The 16160-nt window shown below is 32.2% G+C and overlaps 1 protein-coding gene across 1 annotated transcript in view; it reads right to left on the bottom strand.

Moving 5' to 3' along the window:
* Window positions 1-16160, bottom strand: part of LOC127737264 (CD109 antigen-like) — a 70399-nt gene that overhangs the window by 14688 nt on the left and 39551 nt on the right. The window contains exons 23-28 of the mRNA XM_052247820.1: window positions 15477-15614; window positions 13496-13634; window positions 7499-7675; window positions 5424-5505; window positions 4555-4711; window positions 3798-3887 (exon numbers count right to left, since the gene is read on the bottom strand). Of these exons, the coding sequence (XP_052103780.1) occupies window positions 3798-3887; window positions 4555-4711; window positions 5424-5505; window positions 7499-7675; window positions 13496-13634; window positions 15477-15614 (783 nt within the window). The remainder of the gene's footprint in view (window positions 1-3797; window positions 3888-4554; window positions 4712-5423; window positions 5506-7498; window positions 7676-13495; window positions 13635-15476; window positions 15615-16160) is intronic.

Below are 16160 nucleotides of genomic sequence, written 5' to 3'. Positions count from 1 at the left end.
CAACAAAATTTCAGTAGTTTTGATACCTCAGGCTGACTCGTATAACAAAATTATTTAAACGAATCAACCAAAACTGACCATATTTGCACTTTATTATGTAAATCTATATAGCCGCATAGTAAACAACAATATTTTGATGTCAGAATGGATTGCATTATACAAATTAAATGACAGCAACATTGCAACACAATGACAACAAAAATTTGTCCCCATCAATCTACATGTAGATAGCCAGCATGTCCTCTTTTTATTCAAAATATTGTCTCGCATGAAAATTTTAGTAGTTTTGATACCTCAGGCTGACTTGTATAACAAAATTATTTTAAAGCATCAGCCAAAACTGATCATATTAGCACTTTATTATGTCATGTATGTAAATCTATATAGCCGCATAGTAAATCAGCATATAGCCGCAAAGTAAATCAGCAATATTTTGATGTGAGGATGGATTGTATAATACAAATGACAGCAACATTGCAATACAATGACAACAAAAATTTGTCCCCATCAATCTAGATAGCCAGCATGTCCTCTTTTTTTTAAAATATTGTCTCGCAAGAAAATTTCAGTAGTTTTGATACCTCAGGCTGACTCGTATAACAAAACTATTTTAAAGTATCAAACAAAACTGACCATATTTGCACTTGATTATGTAAATCTATATAGTGGCAGCCGCATAGTAAATCAGCAATATTTTGATGTCAGGATGGATTGTATAATACAAATGACAGCAACATTGCAATACAATGATAACAAAATCTTGTCCGCTTTAATTTAGAGTGCCAGCATTTCATCTCTGTATTCGTTATATAAAACTGTCACTAAAGTCAGTATCAGCATGATCAGTATCTGTATTTCCCACTTCCATGACTTCTGAATATGGACGGGTACATCACAGATTCCTTTTGGGCTATTGTGTGATGGGTTGGTCTGCGCATAAATTAGTCGTGCTTGCTGAGGTGTGATGATTTAAACTCAGTAGTTCAGGATGGTTTGTATAATAAAACTATTCCACCTCATCATCCAACAGTGTGACTGACATGACAGATTTCATTTGTACTTTATAATGAAAAGTATGAGAAGTTCTCTTCTAGGAACAGTATACTGTTAGTATAATATGTCGGTTGGTTGATTTTGTTGGTGGCTAAATATCAAGTGGCAAATATTTCATTCCGTTTCACATAAGTATATTTTTTCGGACGTTCAAGATATCATTTATAATCCGTAAAGACAAATCTAACGAAATTGACGAGATTGTTCATAATTATACAACACCTTATGTGCAATAACACTGTACAATTTTCCTTTGAACATTTTTTGGAAAACAGAATCGTAAATCCAAGGCAAACATAGGTGAATGACGATAAGATATTTATAAAGAGACTGTCAAAAGTGGGGAACGAAGCAACTTTAAAAATGATGTTGATAACCCGTGATATAAAAATACTGTTCCGATGCGTGGATAACCTTTCTATCCGCCTTCTAGTTTAAATAAAATCCTTTCTTTTATGATAACTGCATGTGATCACAAGTGTGTAATTTTAAAGCCATTGTTTAATGTAAATAAGAATAAGAAAAAAAAAGATTTTTTAATATGTGTATATTAAATATATATGACATATAGAGTCTAACGAGTAAAGTAATTTGCTTTACTGGGAAAATAGAACAATAGGATTATTATTATTGTTTATGTTTACAATCCGAAAAATTAAAATAAAATGAACTTCGGTTTCAACCAATGAAATGTCGTACACCATTCATTCACACCATTCCCGATCGCACGTTACACAATCACACCATTCCTCATACACCATTACACCATTCCCCTTACACCATACACCATAGCACCATACACCTTCTACCATTGCACCATATGCCATACACCATTACACCATACACGTTATTTTGGGAAGTTTACACCATCCAAGGGCTGTAGTTTTAATGTAAAAATTCTGATTTCTAGAAATACCATCATAATTATATCCCATGCAACAACGTAGCGTAGGGTATAATGTTTTTGACCCGTCCGTCAGTCCGTTTGTCAGTCCTGTTCTTATCATCGCTACTCTTTTCAAACACATAACATAATTCCATAAAGCTTTGTAGATAATAAGAATATAATATGTAGATATGAATATTGATAGGAAATCATGATTCCATTTTATTTCTAGGAGTTATGCCTCTTTGAAATTAGAATGTTGGCCTAATATACTACTGTAACAGTTAGTCATCGATACTCCTCTAAAACCACGCAACAGATATTTCATGAAACATTATAGATTATTATGAAATACTATGTAGATGTGCATATCGACAGAAAGTTCTGAATCAACTTTTTTCTATGAGTTATGTCCCTTTGAATTTAGAATTTTGGCTTCAAAATATTACTGCGACAGTTTGTCTGCGCAATTCCTCTGAATACACCCAATAGAATTTCATGAAACTTTGAGGTAAATTAGGAAATAATATGTAAATGTGCATATCCACAGGAATTTTTCTTCAGTTGACTTTTGTGTTATGAGTCTTTGAACTTAGGAATCTTGGGAGATTTTATTTGCTCAGTGGCGTGTGGTATGTGGTAAATGTTATTTAATTTATGATACTGATGTCGTGCGAACGACACTTTCCAAAACATTAATAAGATTCTGCTTCTGCTTCTGTCAGATATAGCCACAATCAACAAATTGTTTATACTCTCATGAATTTGGTGCGCATACTGAACTTCCCCTTCCTAAACGAATATTTGAATTTAAAAAGTAAAATCACAAAAATACTGAACTCTGAGGAAAATTCAAAAAGGAAAGTCCCTAATCAAATTAAGTCTAACTTCTTTTTTTATATCTAAGGATGTTCATTTTAGATGTTGGAGCATCGTGCTAACACTTTTAAAAGTTGTTATGATGTTTGTTAGAAAGATATCGAGCTCATCTTCTTTCGATCATCTGGAGTCGGTCAGTCAATGCTTGGAGCCGCTATTGTGTAAAATAATCGTAACAAGAGAGACTATTTCCTTAGTATCAGTACTAGTACATCGACACAATGTATCAGTGCAGTCATGCAATACACATCAAACAAAAACAAATAGATCCACACTCAAATTAAAAAACAATTAAGGTTATTGAAAGTAACTATAATATTAGAAAGAAAGTGTGAGCTATCTTTAGAAAGTTCACCCATATGGATTTTCAAATAATGAAAATAATTTAATGCACATGGAAAAACAACAGCGATTTTTTGCTGTTCTTTATCTTAAAGTCTCAGTTACCATTTAAAATTTAGCAGCACCGCTCATTGAACTGGATGTTCAAGACGACCCAAACATTCGATTGATCTTTGCTAGATGTTACGACTATGGATTGGAGAAAAGGGGGGAAGGTAATATCAAAAACGTATAAGCTATATATGGCAACGAAATCTAACAGATACTGATAGAAATTGCCTGACTATCGGTAATGTACAAAACAAAACAATAATAAATACTGGCAAAACTTGCCTGATAATCTGTATTGTACAAAACAATACAAACGTTAAGACAATAACGGAGTACATCATTATACGTTATTGGTATCTACGATGGACATTTTATTGATGAAACTTTTATTTGCTTGTTCTATTTATTAGTATTTAACGATTTATATTTTTCAGTTATGAATAACTTTTTATATGATTGAGTTATGAATATAGAAGTCAGTTGTACAACTTTTATTTAGGTGAACACGTATCAACAAAAGTCAAACGTTAGGGACTTTTGTTGTATTGTGTTCTTCGGTAATAATGAGTGGTATTATTTAACTTACCTTTGGAGATACTTGATCATTAGCTCTTGCTTCGTGGAGTGCGATCAGTACAAATGCTGTAAGGCTTCTTTTACTCGAAACAGAACCTCCCTGAAATATCAACACTTAAATAAATCCTGATGTACAGATAAGGTTAAAATCATATAATTCCGCATATTTAAAAGGCGAGACATCTATTAGAATTTGATTTTCTTATCACAGATACCTCACCATACCAACTGCTGTCATTGGGTTTTAATCTTTCAATCTAACTTACGTCTTAACAAGGGGTTCGTACTAACATGAGCAACACGACGGGTGCCACATGTTGAACAGGATCTGCTTAACCCTTCCGAAGTACCTGAGATCAACCCGGTTTTAGGTGGGGTTCGTGTTGCTTAGTCTATAGTTTTGTTGTGTTTTGTGTACTGTTGTTTGTTTTTGGTCTTTTTTTCTGCTTTTTGCAATTGCGTTATCAGTTCATTTTCGATTTTTAAGTTTGAATGTTCCTTTGGTATCTTTTGCCTCTCTTTAACATCTCTCAATTAATTTTGTTTTCTTAAAAAAATATCGTTAACTTGATATAGGTTGCTGTTGACAACGTCGTCTTGATCGGATGTTGCCACACTCGCCCAAAATGTAACGTATTCTTTAAGTGTAAATAATTTTTTTTTTTCTAACGATTCTTTTTTTGTAATTCAAGCATTGTAATCAGTTTAATATTCTTCCCATGATACACTTAGTATTTAATAATGAACAAGTAAAGAATGATACTGACCTGCATTTCCTTATGAATTACAATCCCCGGTTCATTGAATGCCCCTGATGGCTCCTGCTGTCTAATAAGCCATTGGATAGCTTTTGTCATTACATTTATGTCGATGAATGTCAAGTCTGCAGCTTGAGAAAAGGATTTAACTACAAATGCGGTTAACCTGGAAAATAAAAAGGACATCAATTGTATTACAATAATAAAGGGTAAATAAACCGACCTATTTGGAATTTACTGTTGTTGCTCCGATTAACGTGAGGCAGAATGACTGAAATCAACTAGGCATAAGTTTTACGGTCACCATCACGAATTAGTTAAATACGATGCATGTGTTTCAACTTGATAGCGATATGTTTTCGTTGTCTAAGAAGGATTACAAGACTAGCAATAAGACTGAATCTGGATTCGCATCGCGGACGATAGATGCATAACAGAAAACGTATACCATGCAGACGCTCCCAGTCACGCTCCTTTTAGAGTTCATGCGATTCTCTCAGTTTTTTGTTAAAGGTTTGCTGTTTGCAAGAACGCTTTTAAACCAAGAGTTCCGATTGGTTAAGTAAAAATCATACGGACGCCATCACGAGAGAGTCTATTATATATCATCCGATCCTGTAGCAGTATTTATATTGACGGAGGTTTATGACGTCGCATACAGTTAACATTGTTATGTCATATGATAAAATCAGAGAATATCGAGGAGTTGTTTAAAACTTTCAATAGGGCAAACATCATAAAACTAGAATATATTGATGAGTTGTCTAAGGGTTGTCTATGGCAAACCTATAATAAAACCTAATGCTATCGAGGAGTTATCCTAGTCGTTTGAAAATGCAACTCATAATAAAAAATCAAAGGATGAAATGAAACCTTACCAGGTACTTCCACTTTTATCGTTATTTCCAAACGCACTGAATGAACCATCGTTATGTGCAAATGAGAGTTCCCTTTGATAACCTAAAAAGTTATTTATATTCAATTTATTACGTAAATGATTAAATGAAATATAAGTTTGATTCAAAGAGGCTGTATAGAATGTAAACTAATATTATTTGATTCGACCTATCATAATTTTTATATGACACGTTGTATGAGAAACAAAAATTGATTTTTCGAAATATTTTACAATCTGGCTGGAAAACAGTTTGACATTTTTGAAAAAAAGCTCGTCCTTTGTTTGTGTGGTTCATAAGTGTTTCTCGTTTCTCGTTTTTTTATATAGATTAGACCGTTGGTTTTCCTGTTTGAATTGTTTTAAACTAGTCATTGTAGGGCCCTTTATAGCTTGCTATTCGGTGTGAACCAAGGCTCCTTGTTAAAGGCCGTACTTATACCTTCAATTGTTTACTTTTTATGCATTGTGACTTGGATGGAGGGTTGTCTCATTGGCACTCATACCACATCTTCTTATATATATTGAAAATCAATTACATCATACTTTACACAAGTATTACAAACTTAAAATAATACATATGGTGAGAATTGGTTCAGTTTAGTCTTATGAAAAAGAAAGGTCAACGTATATAAACATTTCTTGTTTTGGATTATTAAATCATATTTTGTAAACACACCACTCAGATTTAAATCAAAAATTCTCTGAAACTGACACTATCAAGATGCTTGATTGACAACATAAATGTACTTGTTACGTTTAGCGGACGTATATTTAAAAAAAAAATCGGCATTCCCATTGGAACTAATTGTGTTTGTCTTCTAACCGACTTGTTCTTTTGTTTATATGAGGCAGAAATTCGTTGTTGTTGGTTCATGTCTATCATATTTGTATTTCGTGAATTGTTTTGTAATAAATTAGGCCGTTAGTTTTCTCAATTTAATTGTTTCATATTTTTCATGCCGAGACCTTTTATAACCGACTAAGGTATTGGTTTTTCTAATTGTCGAAGGCAATACGGTTGCCTATCATTGCTTACATTCACTTTATTTGAACTTTGGTGAATAGTTGTCTCATTTGCAATCTCCTTTTTTTTGTATTCATACAGAAGCTTCTTACGTAGAATGATAAGCTAGTATTATTTTTAAACTTCACTCTAAATAAATGAACTATGATTCAAAGTTTGGTGACTATGTTGAACGCATCTATCCTATCGAACTTGAAATCTAGGTCACCATAGAAACAGTTAAGTCTGCCCCTAATCTAGACTTGTAAAAATTGGTAATGGCGGTCGGTTGAGAACTTAATTTTAGGACAGAAAAGGTGATGTCAGCTTTCCAAAGGTGAAGTTTTAACCTTTCTGGAACAACACTCCACCAGCACCTGCATATGGCGTATATATATATATATATATATATATATATATACCTCTCAGTTAAAACGTAGTTTTAGAGCTTGTGTTTTCTATGATTATTTCCTTGATTGAGGGTATCTGCATACAAGGAGGATATTAAACCAAGAGTTCCAAGTAATTTAGGATTTTCAAATATTTTGGCCTCGAGCATCACTGAAGAGACATTAATTGTCGAAATGCGCTTCGGTGCATTAAACTTGGTACCGTTAATATTCTTTAAGACATTCTTTTGAAAATTTCAAAGACACCTTTACGTTGACCGTTACGGATATATTAATATGGTCGTAAACACAATCCAATACCTTTCCGCAAATGTAACATCAACTTATCAGACTTATCATCGAATTTGTGCTTCCACCATCAAGACGACGGATGTAACATGTGGATAAGGATCTGTTTACTTTTTTTCAGAGCAACTGAGGTCACCCCCGGTTTTTGATGGGGTTCATGTTGCTCGGTCTATTGGTTTTATGTTGCTCTTTGTAGAATGATGTCGTTTTTGTTTTTTATTATCGTGTTGTCAGTTTGGCTGATGAGTTTGAATATCCATTTGGTATCTTCCGCCTCTCTTTTAACTATCAGCATATCATCACATGTTTTATAAAAGTATACGTAATGACCGATGATAAGAAACGTTATATTACCTCCCTCTAGAAATTTAGCTGTCTTCTTCTTAATTTCTTCTGTTAGTCGGTTAGTTGCTTTCAGATAAGCACTAACGTAAACATTTGGGGTAAAACCAACCATATTTTGTTCTCCACTTCCTGATGAAATCTTAAGCAGGTCTCCCAATCCTGCCAATGTTGCCCCCAGTAAATCTCCTGATAAAACAATAGTAAACGTCGTCATCATACTTTATATAGTAATACAGCAATTTATTAGCAAAAAAACTATATTTGTATTGCCAACAGGTGGTGGCTTACAACTGTTTACATCTGTGTCCTGTAGTTTTATGACTAATTCTCATGGGCAGTCATACCAAATCTTCTTTTTCTCATATAGAATAAATTAAATTTGAAAGATAAATAAAATATTAATTTCCGTTTCTAAATATATTTACAAATGCCGTTTTCTCCATGCTGAACTGTAACATCGGTAGACAACTCTATAAGTGTGTGCTTATATACAATCTAACAATGTTAAATATGCAAATTTGCAGATTTAACATTGTTGTGCTGATATTTAAAGTAACTATGAATATAATATGTGTTTTCAGCCGCGTATCACCTTCACTGGTGATCCAATGGATGGATCTGTCGTAGAGTTGTCACTTGTTTAGACGTACGTATATACAATATAAGTATATTTATTATGAGAAAAATCGTACTTATGTTTTTCTATCAGCTACCATAAGTTTGTTTATTCTGTTATTAATTCACCTTTTTTATAGCTTTACCTTTTTTTGTTATTAATATTGATTGCCCTGTTATTCCAAAATGGACATTGTTCCCGCAAAAAGACACTATTAATAGTGGGGTAAACAATAATTGAAAGACAATTATCGCGGCATAGTACAAATGCATGATTTTTCATTAGTTGATAACTTTGATAAATCCAATGTCTTATTAAATGATATGGTTTTATTTATTCCTCCTTTCATGAGGTTAAATTATGTAATTGCCGTATTGACATTATTGTATGCAATCAGCAATTTGTCTAAAAAATTTAAATCACGGCGAACAATATGGAGATAAAATAAACCATACACAAAATTTAAATCACGGCGAACAATATGGTATAGGGGAATAAACTATGCACAAAAGTAAAATCAGGGCGAACAATATGGTATAGATAGAACAAACTATGCACACAAGTTAAATCACGTCGAACAATACGGTATTGATAGAATTAACTTTGTACAAAAGTTAAATCATGGCGAACAATACGGTATAGATGAAATAAACTATGCACAAAAAAGTTAAATCACGACGAACAATATGGTATAGATAGAATAAACTATGCACAAAAGTTAAATCGCACAGTTTTTTAATTCTGAAAACGCATAATCGTTTCATTCAATATTTCGTAATTCGCTTCTATCAATAGTACATGTTCAGTGAGTACATTTAAGAATTTCGTATTCATTATTAGATATATTTTCGATAAGTTACCCTCCCGCCCATCCCTAATTTTTAATTATTGTACTAGCTAGTTTTTTGCTTTTTTTTTGTTTTACATATTTAACTTATGCGGGCTATTTTTGTAGAGTTCGCAACATATTTTTCATGTATGTTTATAAATCAATTGTTATATAAACTTGTACAATAATTTTCGGCAAAAATATAAGTATTATTTATCTTGTTTTCTATTTTGAGCCAGAGATAATTACGGCGAACAATACGGTTTAAATAGAATAAACTATGCACACAAGTTAATTCACGACTATACACAAAAGTTAAATCACGGAGAACAATACGGTATAGATAGATTAAACTCTGCACAAAAATTAAATAACGGCGAACAGAACGGTATAGATAGAACAAACTATGCATAAAAGTTAAATCACGGCGAACAATGCGGTATAGATAGAATAAACTATGCACAAAAGTTAAATCATGGAGAACAATATGGTATAGATAGAATAAACTATTCTTAAAAATTAAATCACGGCGAAAAATACGGTATAGATAGAATAAACTATGCACAAAAGTTAAATCACGGCGAACAATATGGTGTAGATAGAATAAACTATGCACAAAAGTTAAATCGTACAGTTTTTAATTCTGAAAACGCAACATTATATGCAAAGTTCGTTTCATTCAATATTTTGTAATTCGGTACTATCAATAGTTCATGTTCAGTGAGTACATTTAAGAATTTCGTATTCATCATTAGATATATTTTGGATAAGTTACCCTCCCGCCCATCCCTAATTTTAATTATTGTACTAGTTTGTTTTTGTTTTTTTTTTTTTTTTTGTTTAACATATATAATTTATGCGGGCTACTTTTGTAGGGTCCGCAATTTTTTATACTCTATTTTTCATGTATGTTTATAAATTATTTGTTACATAAACTTGTACAATAATTTTCGGCCAAAATATAAGTATTATTTATCTTGTTTTCTATTCTGATCCAGAGATAATTACGGCGAACAATACGGTATAGATAGAATAAACTGTGCACAAAAGTTAATTCACGACTATGCACACAAGTTAAATCACGGAGAAGAATACGGTATAGATAGAATAAACTATGCACAAAAGTTAAATCACGGCGAACAGTACGGTATAGATAGAACAAACTATGCACAAAAGTTTAATCACGGCGAACAATACGGTTTATATAGAATAAACCATGCATAAAAGGTAAATCACGGCGAACAATATGGTACAGATAGAATAAACTATGCATAAAAATTAATTCACGGCGAACAATATGGTATAGATAGAATAAACTATGCACAAAAGTTAACTCACGGCGAACAATATAGTATAGATAGAATAAACTATGCACATAATTTAAATCACGGCGAAAAATATGGTCAATATAGAATAAACAATGCATAAAAGTTAAATCAGGGCAAACAGTACGGTATAGATAGAATACACTATGCACAAAAGTTAAATCACGGAGAACAATATGGTATAGATAGAATAAACCATTCTTAAAATTTAAATCACGGCATACAATACGGTATAGATAGTATAAACTATGCACAAAGTTAAATCACGGCGAGAAATATGGTATAGATAGAATAAACTATGCACAAAAGTTAAATGACGGCGAACAATACGGTATAGATAGATTAAACTATGCACAAAAATTATTTCACGGCGAACAATATGATATAGATAGAATAAACTATGCACAAAAGTTAACTCACGGCGAACAATATGGTATAGATAGAATAAACTATGCACAAAAGTTAATTCACGGCGAAAAATATGGTAAATATAGAATAAACAATGCATAAAAGTTAAATCAGGGCAAACAGTACGGTATAGATAGAATAAACTAGGCACAAAAGTTAAACCACGGAGAACAATATTGTATAGATAGAATAAACTATTCTTAAAAGTTAAATCACGGCAAACAATACGGTATAGATAGTATAAACTATGCACAAAGTTAAATAACGGCGAGAAATATGGTATAGATAGAATACACTATGCACAAAAGTTAAATCACGGCGAACAATACGCTATAGATAGATTAAACTATGCACAAAATTTTGTTAACGGCGAACAATATGATATAGATAGAATAAACTATGCACAAAAGTTAACTCACGGCGAACAATATGGTATAGATAGAATGAACTATGCACAAAAGTTAAATCACGGCGAAAAATACGGTAAATATAGAATAAACAATGCATAAAATTTAAATCAGGACAAACAGTACGGTATAGATAGAATAAACTATGCACAAAAGTTTAATCACGGAGAACAATATGGTATAGGTAGAATAAACTATTCTTAAAAGTTAAATCACGGCGAAGAATACGGTATAGATAGTATAAACTATGCACAGAGTTAAATCACGGCGAAAAATATGGTATAGATAGAATAAACTATGCACAAAAGTTTAATCACGGAGAACAATATGGTATAGGTAGAATAAACTATTCTTAAAAGTTAAATCACGGCGAAGAATACGGTATAGATAGTATAAACTATGCACAGAGTTAAATCACGGCGAAAAATATGGTATAGATAGAATAAACTATGCTCAAAAGTTAAATGACGGCGAACAATACGGTATAGATAGATTGAACTATGCACAAAAATTAATTCACGGCGAACATTATGGTATAGATAGAATAAACTATGCACAAAAGTTTAATCACGGAGAACAATATGGTATAGGTAGAATAAACTATTCTTAAAAGTTAAATCACGGCGAAGAATACGGTATAGATAGTATAAACTATGCACAGAGTTAAATCACGGCGAAAAATATGGTATAGATAGAATAAACTATGCACAAAAGTTCAATTACGGCGAACAATACGGTATAGATAGAATAAACTATGCACAAAAGTTAAATCACGGAGAACAATATGGTATAGATAGAATAAACTATTCTTAAAAGTTAAATCACGGCGAACAATACAATATAGATAGAATAAACTATGCACAAAAGTTTAATCACGGAGAACAATATGGTATAGGTAGAATAAATTATTCTTAAAAGTTAAATCACGGCGAACAATACGGTATAGATAGAATAAACTATGCAAAAAAGTTAAATCACGGCGAACAATACGGTATAGATAGAATAAACTATGCACAAAAGTTAAATCACGGCGAAAAATATGGTAAATATAGAATAAACAATGCATAAAGTTAAATCAGGTCAAACAGTACGGTATAGATAGAATAAACTATTCTTAAAAGTTAAATCACGGCGAACAATACAGTATAGATAGAATAAACTATGCACAAAAGTTAAATCACGGCGAACAATATGGTGTAGATAGAATAAACTATGCAAAAAAGTTAAATCGTACAGTTTTTAATTCTGAAAACGCATCATTATATGCGAAGTTCGTTTCATTCAATATTTTGTAATTCGGTACTATCAATAGTACATGTTCAGTAAGTACATTTAAGAATTTCGATTTCATAATTAGATATATTTTGGATAAGTTACCCTCCCGCCCATCCCTAATTTTTAATTATTGTGCTAGTTTGTTTTTTTGTTTTTTTTTGTTTAACAGATATAACTTATGCGGGCAACTTTTGTAGGGTCCGCAATTTTTTATACTCTATTTTTCATGTATGTTTATGAATTATTTGTTATATAAACTTGTACAATAATTTTCGGCCAAAATATAAGTATTATTTATCTTGTTTTCTATTCTGAGCCAGAGATAATTAAGGCGAACAATAAGGTATAGATAGAATAAACTATGCACAAAAGTTAATTCACGACTATGCACACAAGTTAAATCACGGAGAAGAATACGGTATAGATAGAATAAACTATGCACACAAATTAAATCACGGCGAACAGTACGGTATAGATAGAACAAACTATGCACAAAAGTTTAATCACGGCGAACAATACGGTTTATATAGAATGAACCATGCATAAAAGTTAAATCACGGCGAACAATATGGTATAGATAGAATAAACTATGCATAAAAGTTAAATCACGGCGAGAAATATGGTATAGATAGAATAAACTATGCACAAAAGTTAAATCACGGCGATTAATACGGTAAAGATAGAATAAACTATGCACAAAAATTACATCACGGCGAACAATATGGTATAGATAGAATAATATATGCACACAAGTTAAATCACGGCGAACAATATGGTATAGATAGAATAAACTATGTACAATAGTTAAATCACGGCGAAAAATATGGTAAATATAGAATAAACTATGCATTTAAGTTAAATCAGGACAAACAGTACGGTATAGATAGAATAAACTATGCATAAAAGTTAAATCACGGCGAATAATACGGTATAGATAGAATAAACTATGCACAAAAGTTAAATCACGGAGAACAATATTGTATAGATAGAATAAACTATGCATAAAAGATAAATCACGGCGAACAATACGGTATAGATAGAATAAACTATGCACAAAAGTTAAATCACGGCGAACAATATGGTGTAGACAGAATAAACTATGCACACTTAAAAGAAAGTATTCACACATAACGTGTTCAAACTCACCGATAACTTGTATCTTAATAAACTCTGAATCTTTTACAAGATTTGGAGGGAAAGACAATAGTATATTGTCTGAAAAACTTCTTTGTTGTCGAAGGTCAATAAGTAATGGTACGTTATAGCTTTGTTTTATACCTTCTGCCTACAATATATTTAAAAGAAAATGTTCAATTGACATGCCCTGTCTAGTAAATTTATATCATTCATGCTTGTGTCTTAACACACACTCACACACATTGAAGCTTCAGAGAAAATAAAGGCTGGTGGAACTATGCAACTACAATGTGAAATATAGAAGGAAAGTTAGGTTGACTGGTTACTATGAGTACTAAATGTACATTAACTTGGAGAATAATAAATGTTATTCTGCTGCTCATCAACACATAGTACCAGAGGAGAAGTTTTTGACGAGCATATGTGTATTTGTGAACAATATTGTCTTAACAAAGAAAAAGAAGTGGATACCAGGAGGTAATTAAACGTTATTAGTCACAACAAGATAACTATAAATAAGATTAGACAAAAACGAAGGTGCAGCAAAATTGGTACCGTTAATCTCACACATTACATATACATCAGGAGATGAGGAATGTGCAAATGAGACAACTATTTACGAGGGGGTGGACAGGGGGTACCCTTCTCCCACCTCCCGCCCCTATCTCCCACCTTCCACTTTAAGAATTTTTTTTTCACTCCCACCTATTTTTCCTATACCTTGTAGTCGGTTATAAAAGGCCCTGACATGAAAACCTGAAACAATTCAAACTAGAAAACCAACGGCCATATTCATAACAAATCAATGTACTAAAAACAGATATGACAGACATGAACCACTGAACTATAGGCTACTCACTTTGGACAGGCACATAAAGAATGTGGCGGGGTTTTAACATGTTTGTGAGTGCTAACTCTCCCCTAAGCTGGAAATGGTGTAACAACACAGCATAACAACTAAAAAATCAGTAGCAATTTTCTTAACTCAAAAGATCGGTACGAGGCATCAAACAACTAACATTAAAACATTAGGAACAAAGAATCGAAATAAGAGTCGACGCAGTTCTTGAAAGATTGTTCATAGCCCATTACAACTAAGAAAATAAATCATTATCTCCCAGAATAAAGCATCAATCAGTACTCATCCAACGGATAAATTGTAAATACGTCATAAAATGTCTGAGAAACGAATGACCTTGTGCAAGTCTTATTGTAGTTTTAAAGTGGTGCTTATTTGATATCAATATCGCCTACCAAACTGGCCCATTTATTCATTAAAGGTTGTTAACTTCACGCAAATCAAATTTGTGTTTTGTTCATCATAAAGAATATTTGTCAGCATAAGAGACTACCAATACAACTTAAATTCACCTTTAAAAATAATACTCAAACTGAAAAACAAAATGTTATATTTCGAAATATTTGGAAAGTTTTCATTTTAATTTGCCTATCTGTAGTTTTCCTAGATCATTTGTAACGTTGAAAGGTGCAAATTTAACTCGCTTTCTGCGCATTGTAAACAGGGCCGTCTTGTAAATAGAAAATAAGATGGAGTCCAAGTGTGTGTCGTCATAATTAAAATTGACACGTCAATTGTTTCTTTTTTAAAAACTTTTTTTAGACCAAAATTGACATTTCTCTTGGTGTTGCTCGCTATGAAATTAATAAAACCATATAAAAGTAAACTACATGTTTCAATTCATATACATATCTTGAAACAGAAGGTTTTCTAGAACTTTGTGCTTCATGAAATCAAAATGGCTGCCTTTCGAACGTGTTGTTATATGTCCGATTCGAAGAAAGTTCTGAATTTTCCTATCGCTCAGTGTAAAATGGTTGACAAATATAATGCATAGTACCTTATGATCAAATGAGAATAGAGCATGGCATGAACAAGTTATTTCTTAAATAGGTCTTCAGGATAATCCAACCGGCATAGGGAAAACCAATAGTAAACAATCCGAAAAAAATGCTTAACGGGCAAACTTACCTCTATGAGAAATTCCCGTTCAACAGCATCTGCACCCTGAGTAGATCTAGCTGTTCCCTTCAGTAATATTTTACCAAGTGCAGTTGGTTTAATAGGGAAATACACAGAATTAACACTGTCTTTCTTTACTAGCACAGACTGACATGAAAATAAAGAAAAAATCTTTTTCAAAATCAACGTCAAAACTTCAATATTTTTCTAAAAATAACACGACTTAACATCATCATGAAAATCATTGGCATGACATGCGCAACATGGTGTTGTGTCTAAATAATGTTCAAATACATTGGCTGGGTGAAATATAATAGTGAGTTCAAATATTTTTTTTCAAATTTTTGATCGTTAATGATAAGAATTGAATCAGGTGGTTATAATATAAATATGAAACGTGTTTTCACTAGCACGGCGGCACTGTTTGATTAGTTTATTGATTGATGTTTGCCTCACTTTCTATGTAAATATTAAATACAAATGTTTAAGACACACAATTTCAAGCCGTATACTGCTTTTTCTATTCAATTTTTACTTTTGCTTTGATTCCCACAAAGAGACAATACAAATTGAAAATAAATGCCAGTCCCATTATCGTATTTTTGGATTGGAACTGCTTAATTTTTAATTGTATGTGTATTGTGTAGTAGACTATTGTTTGGGTGTTCCTCTTTCCCGCTTTCAATGATTTTG

This window comes from Mytilus californianus, unplaced genomic scaffold, assembly GCF_021869535.1.
Source record: "Mytilus californianus isolate M0D057914Y unplaced genomic scaffold, xbMytCali1.0.p SCAF_4, whole genome shotgun sequence".
Lineage (NCBI taxonomy): Eukaryota > Metazoa > Mollusca > Bivalvia > Mytilida > Mytilidae > Mytilus > Mytilus californianus.
This window is presented reverse-complemented; position numbering and strand designations above follow the sequence as displayed.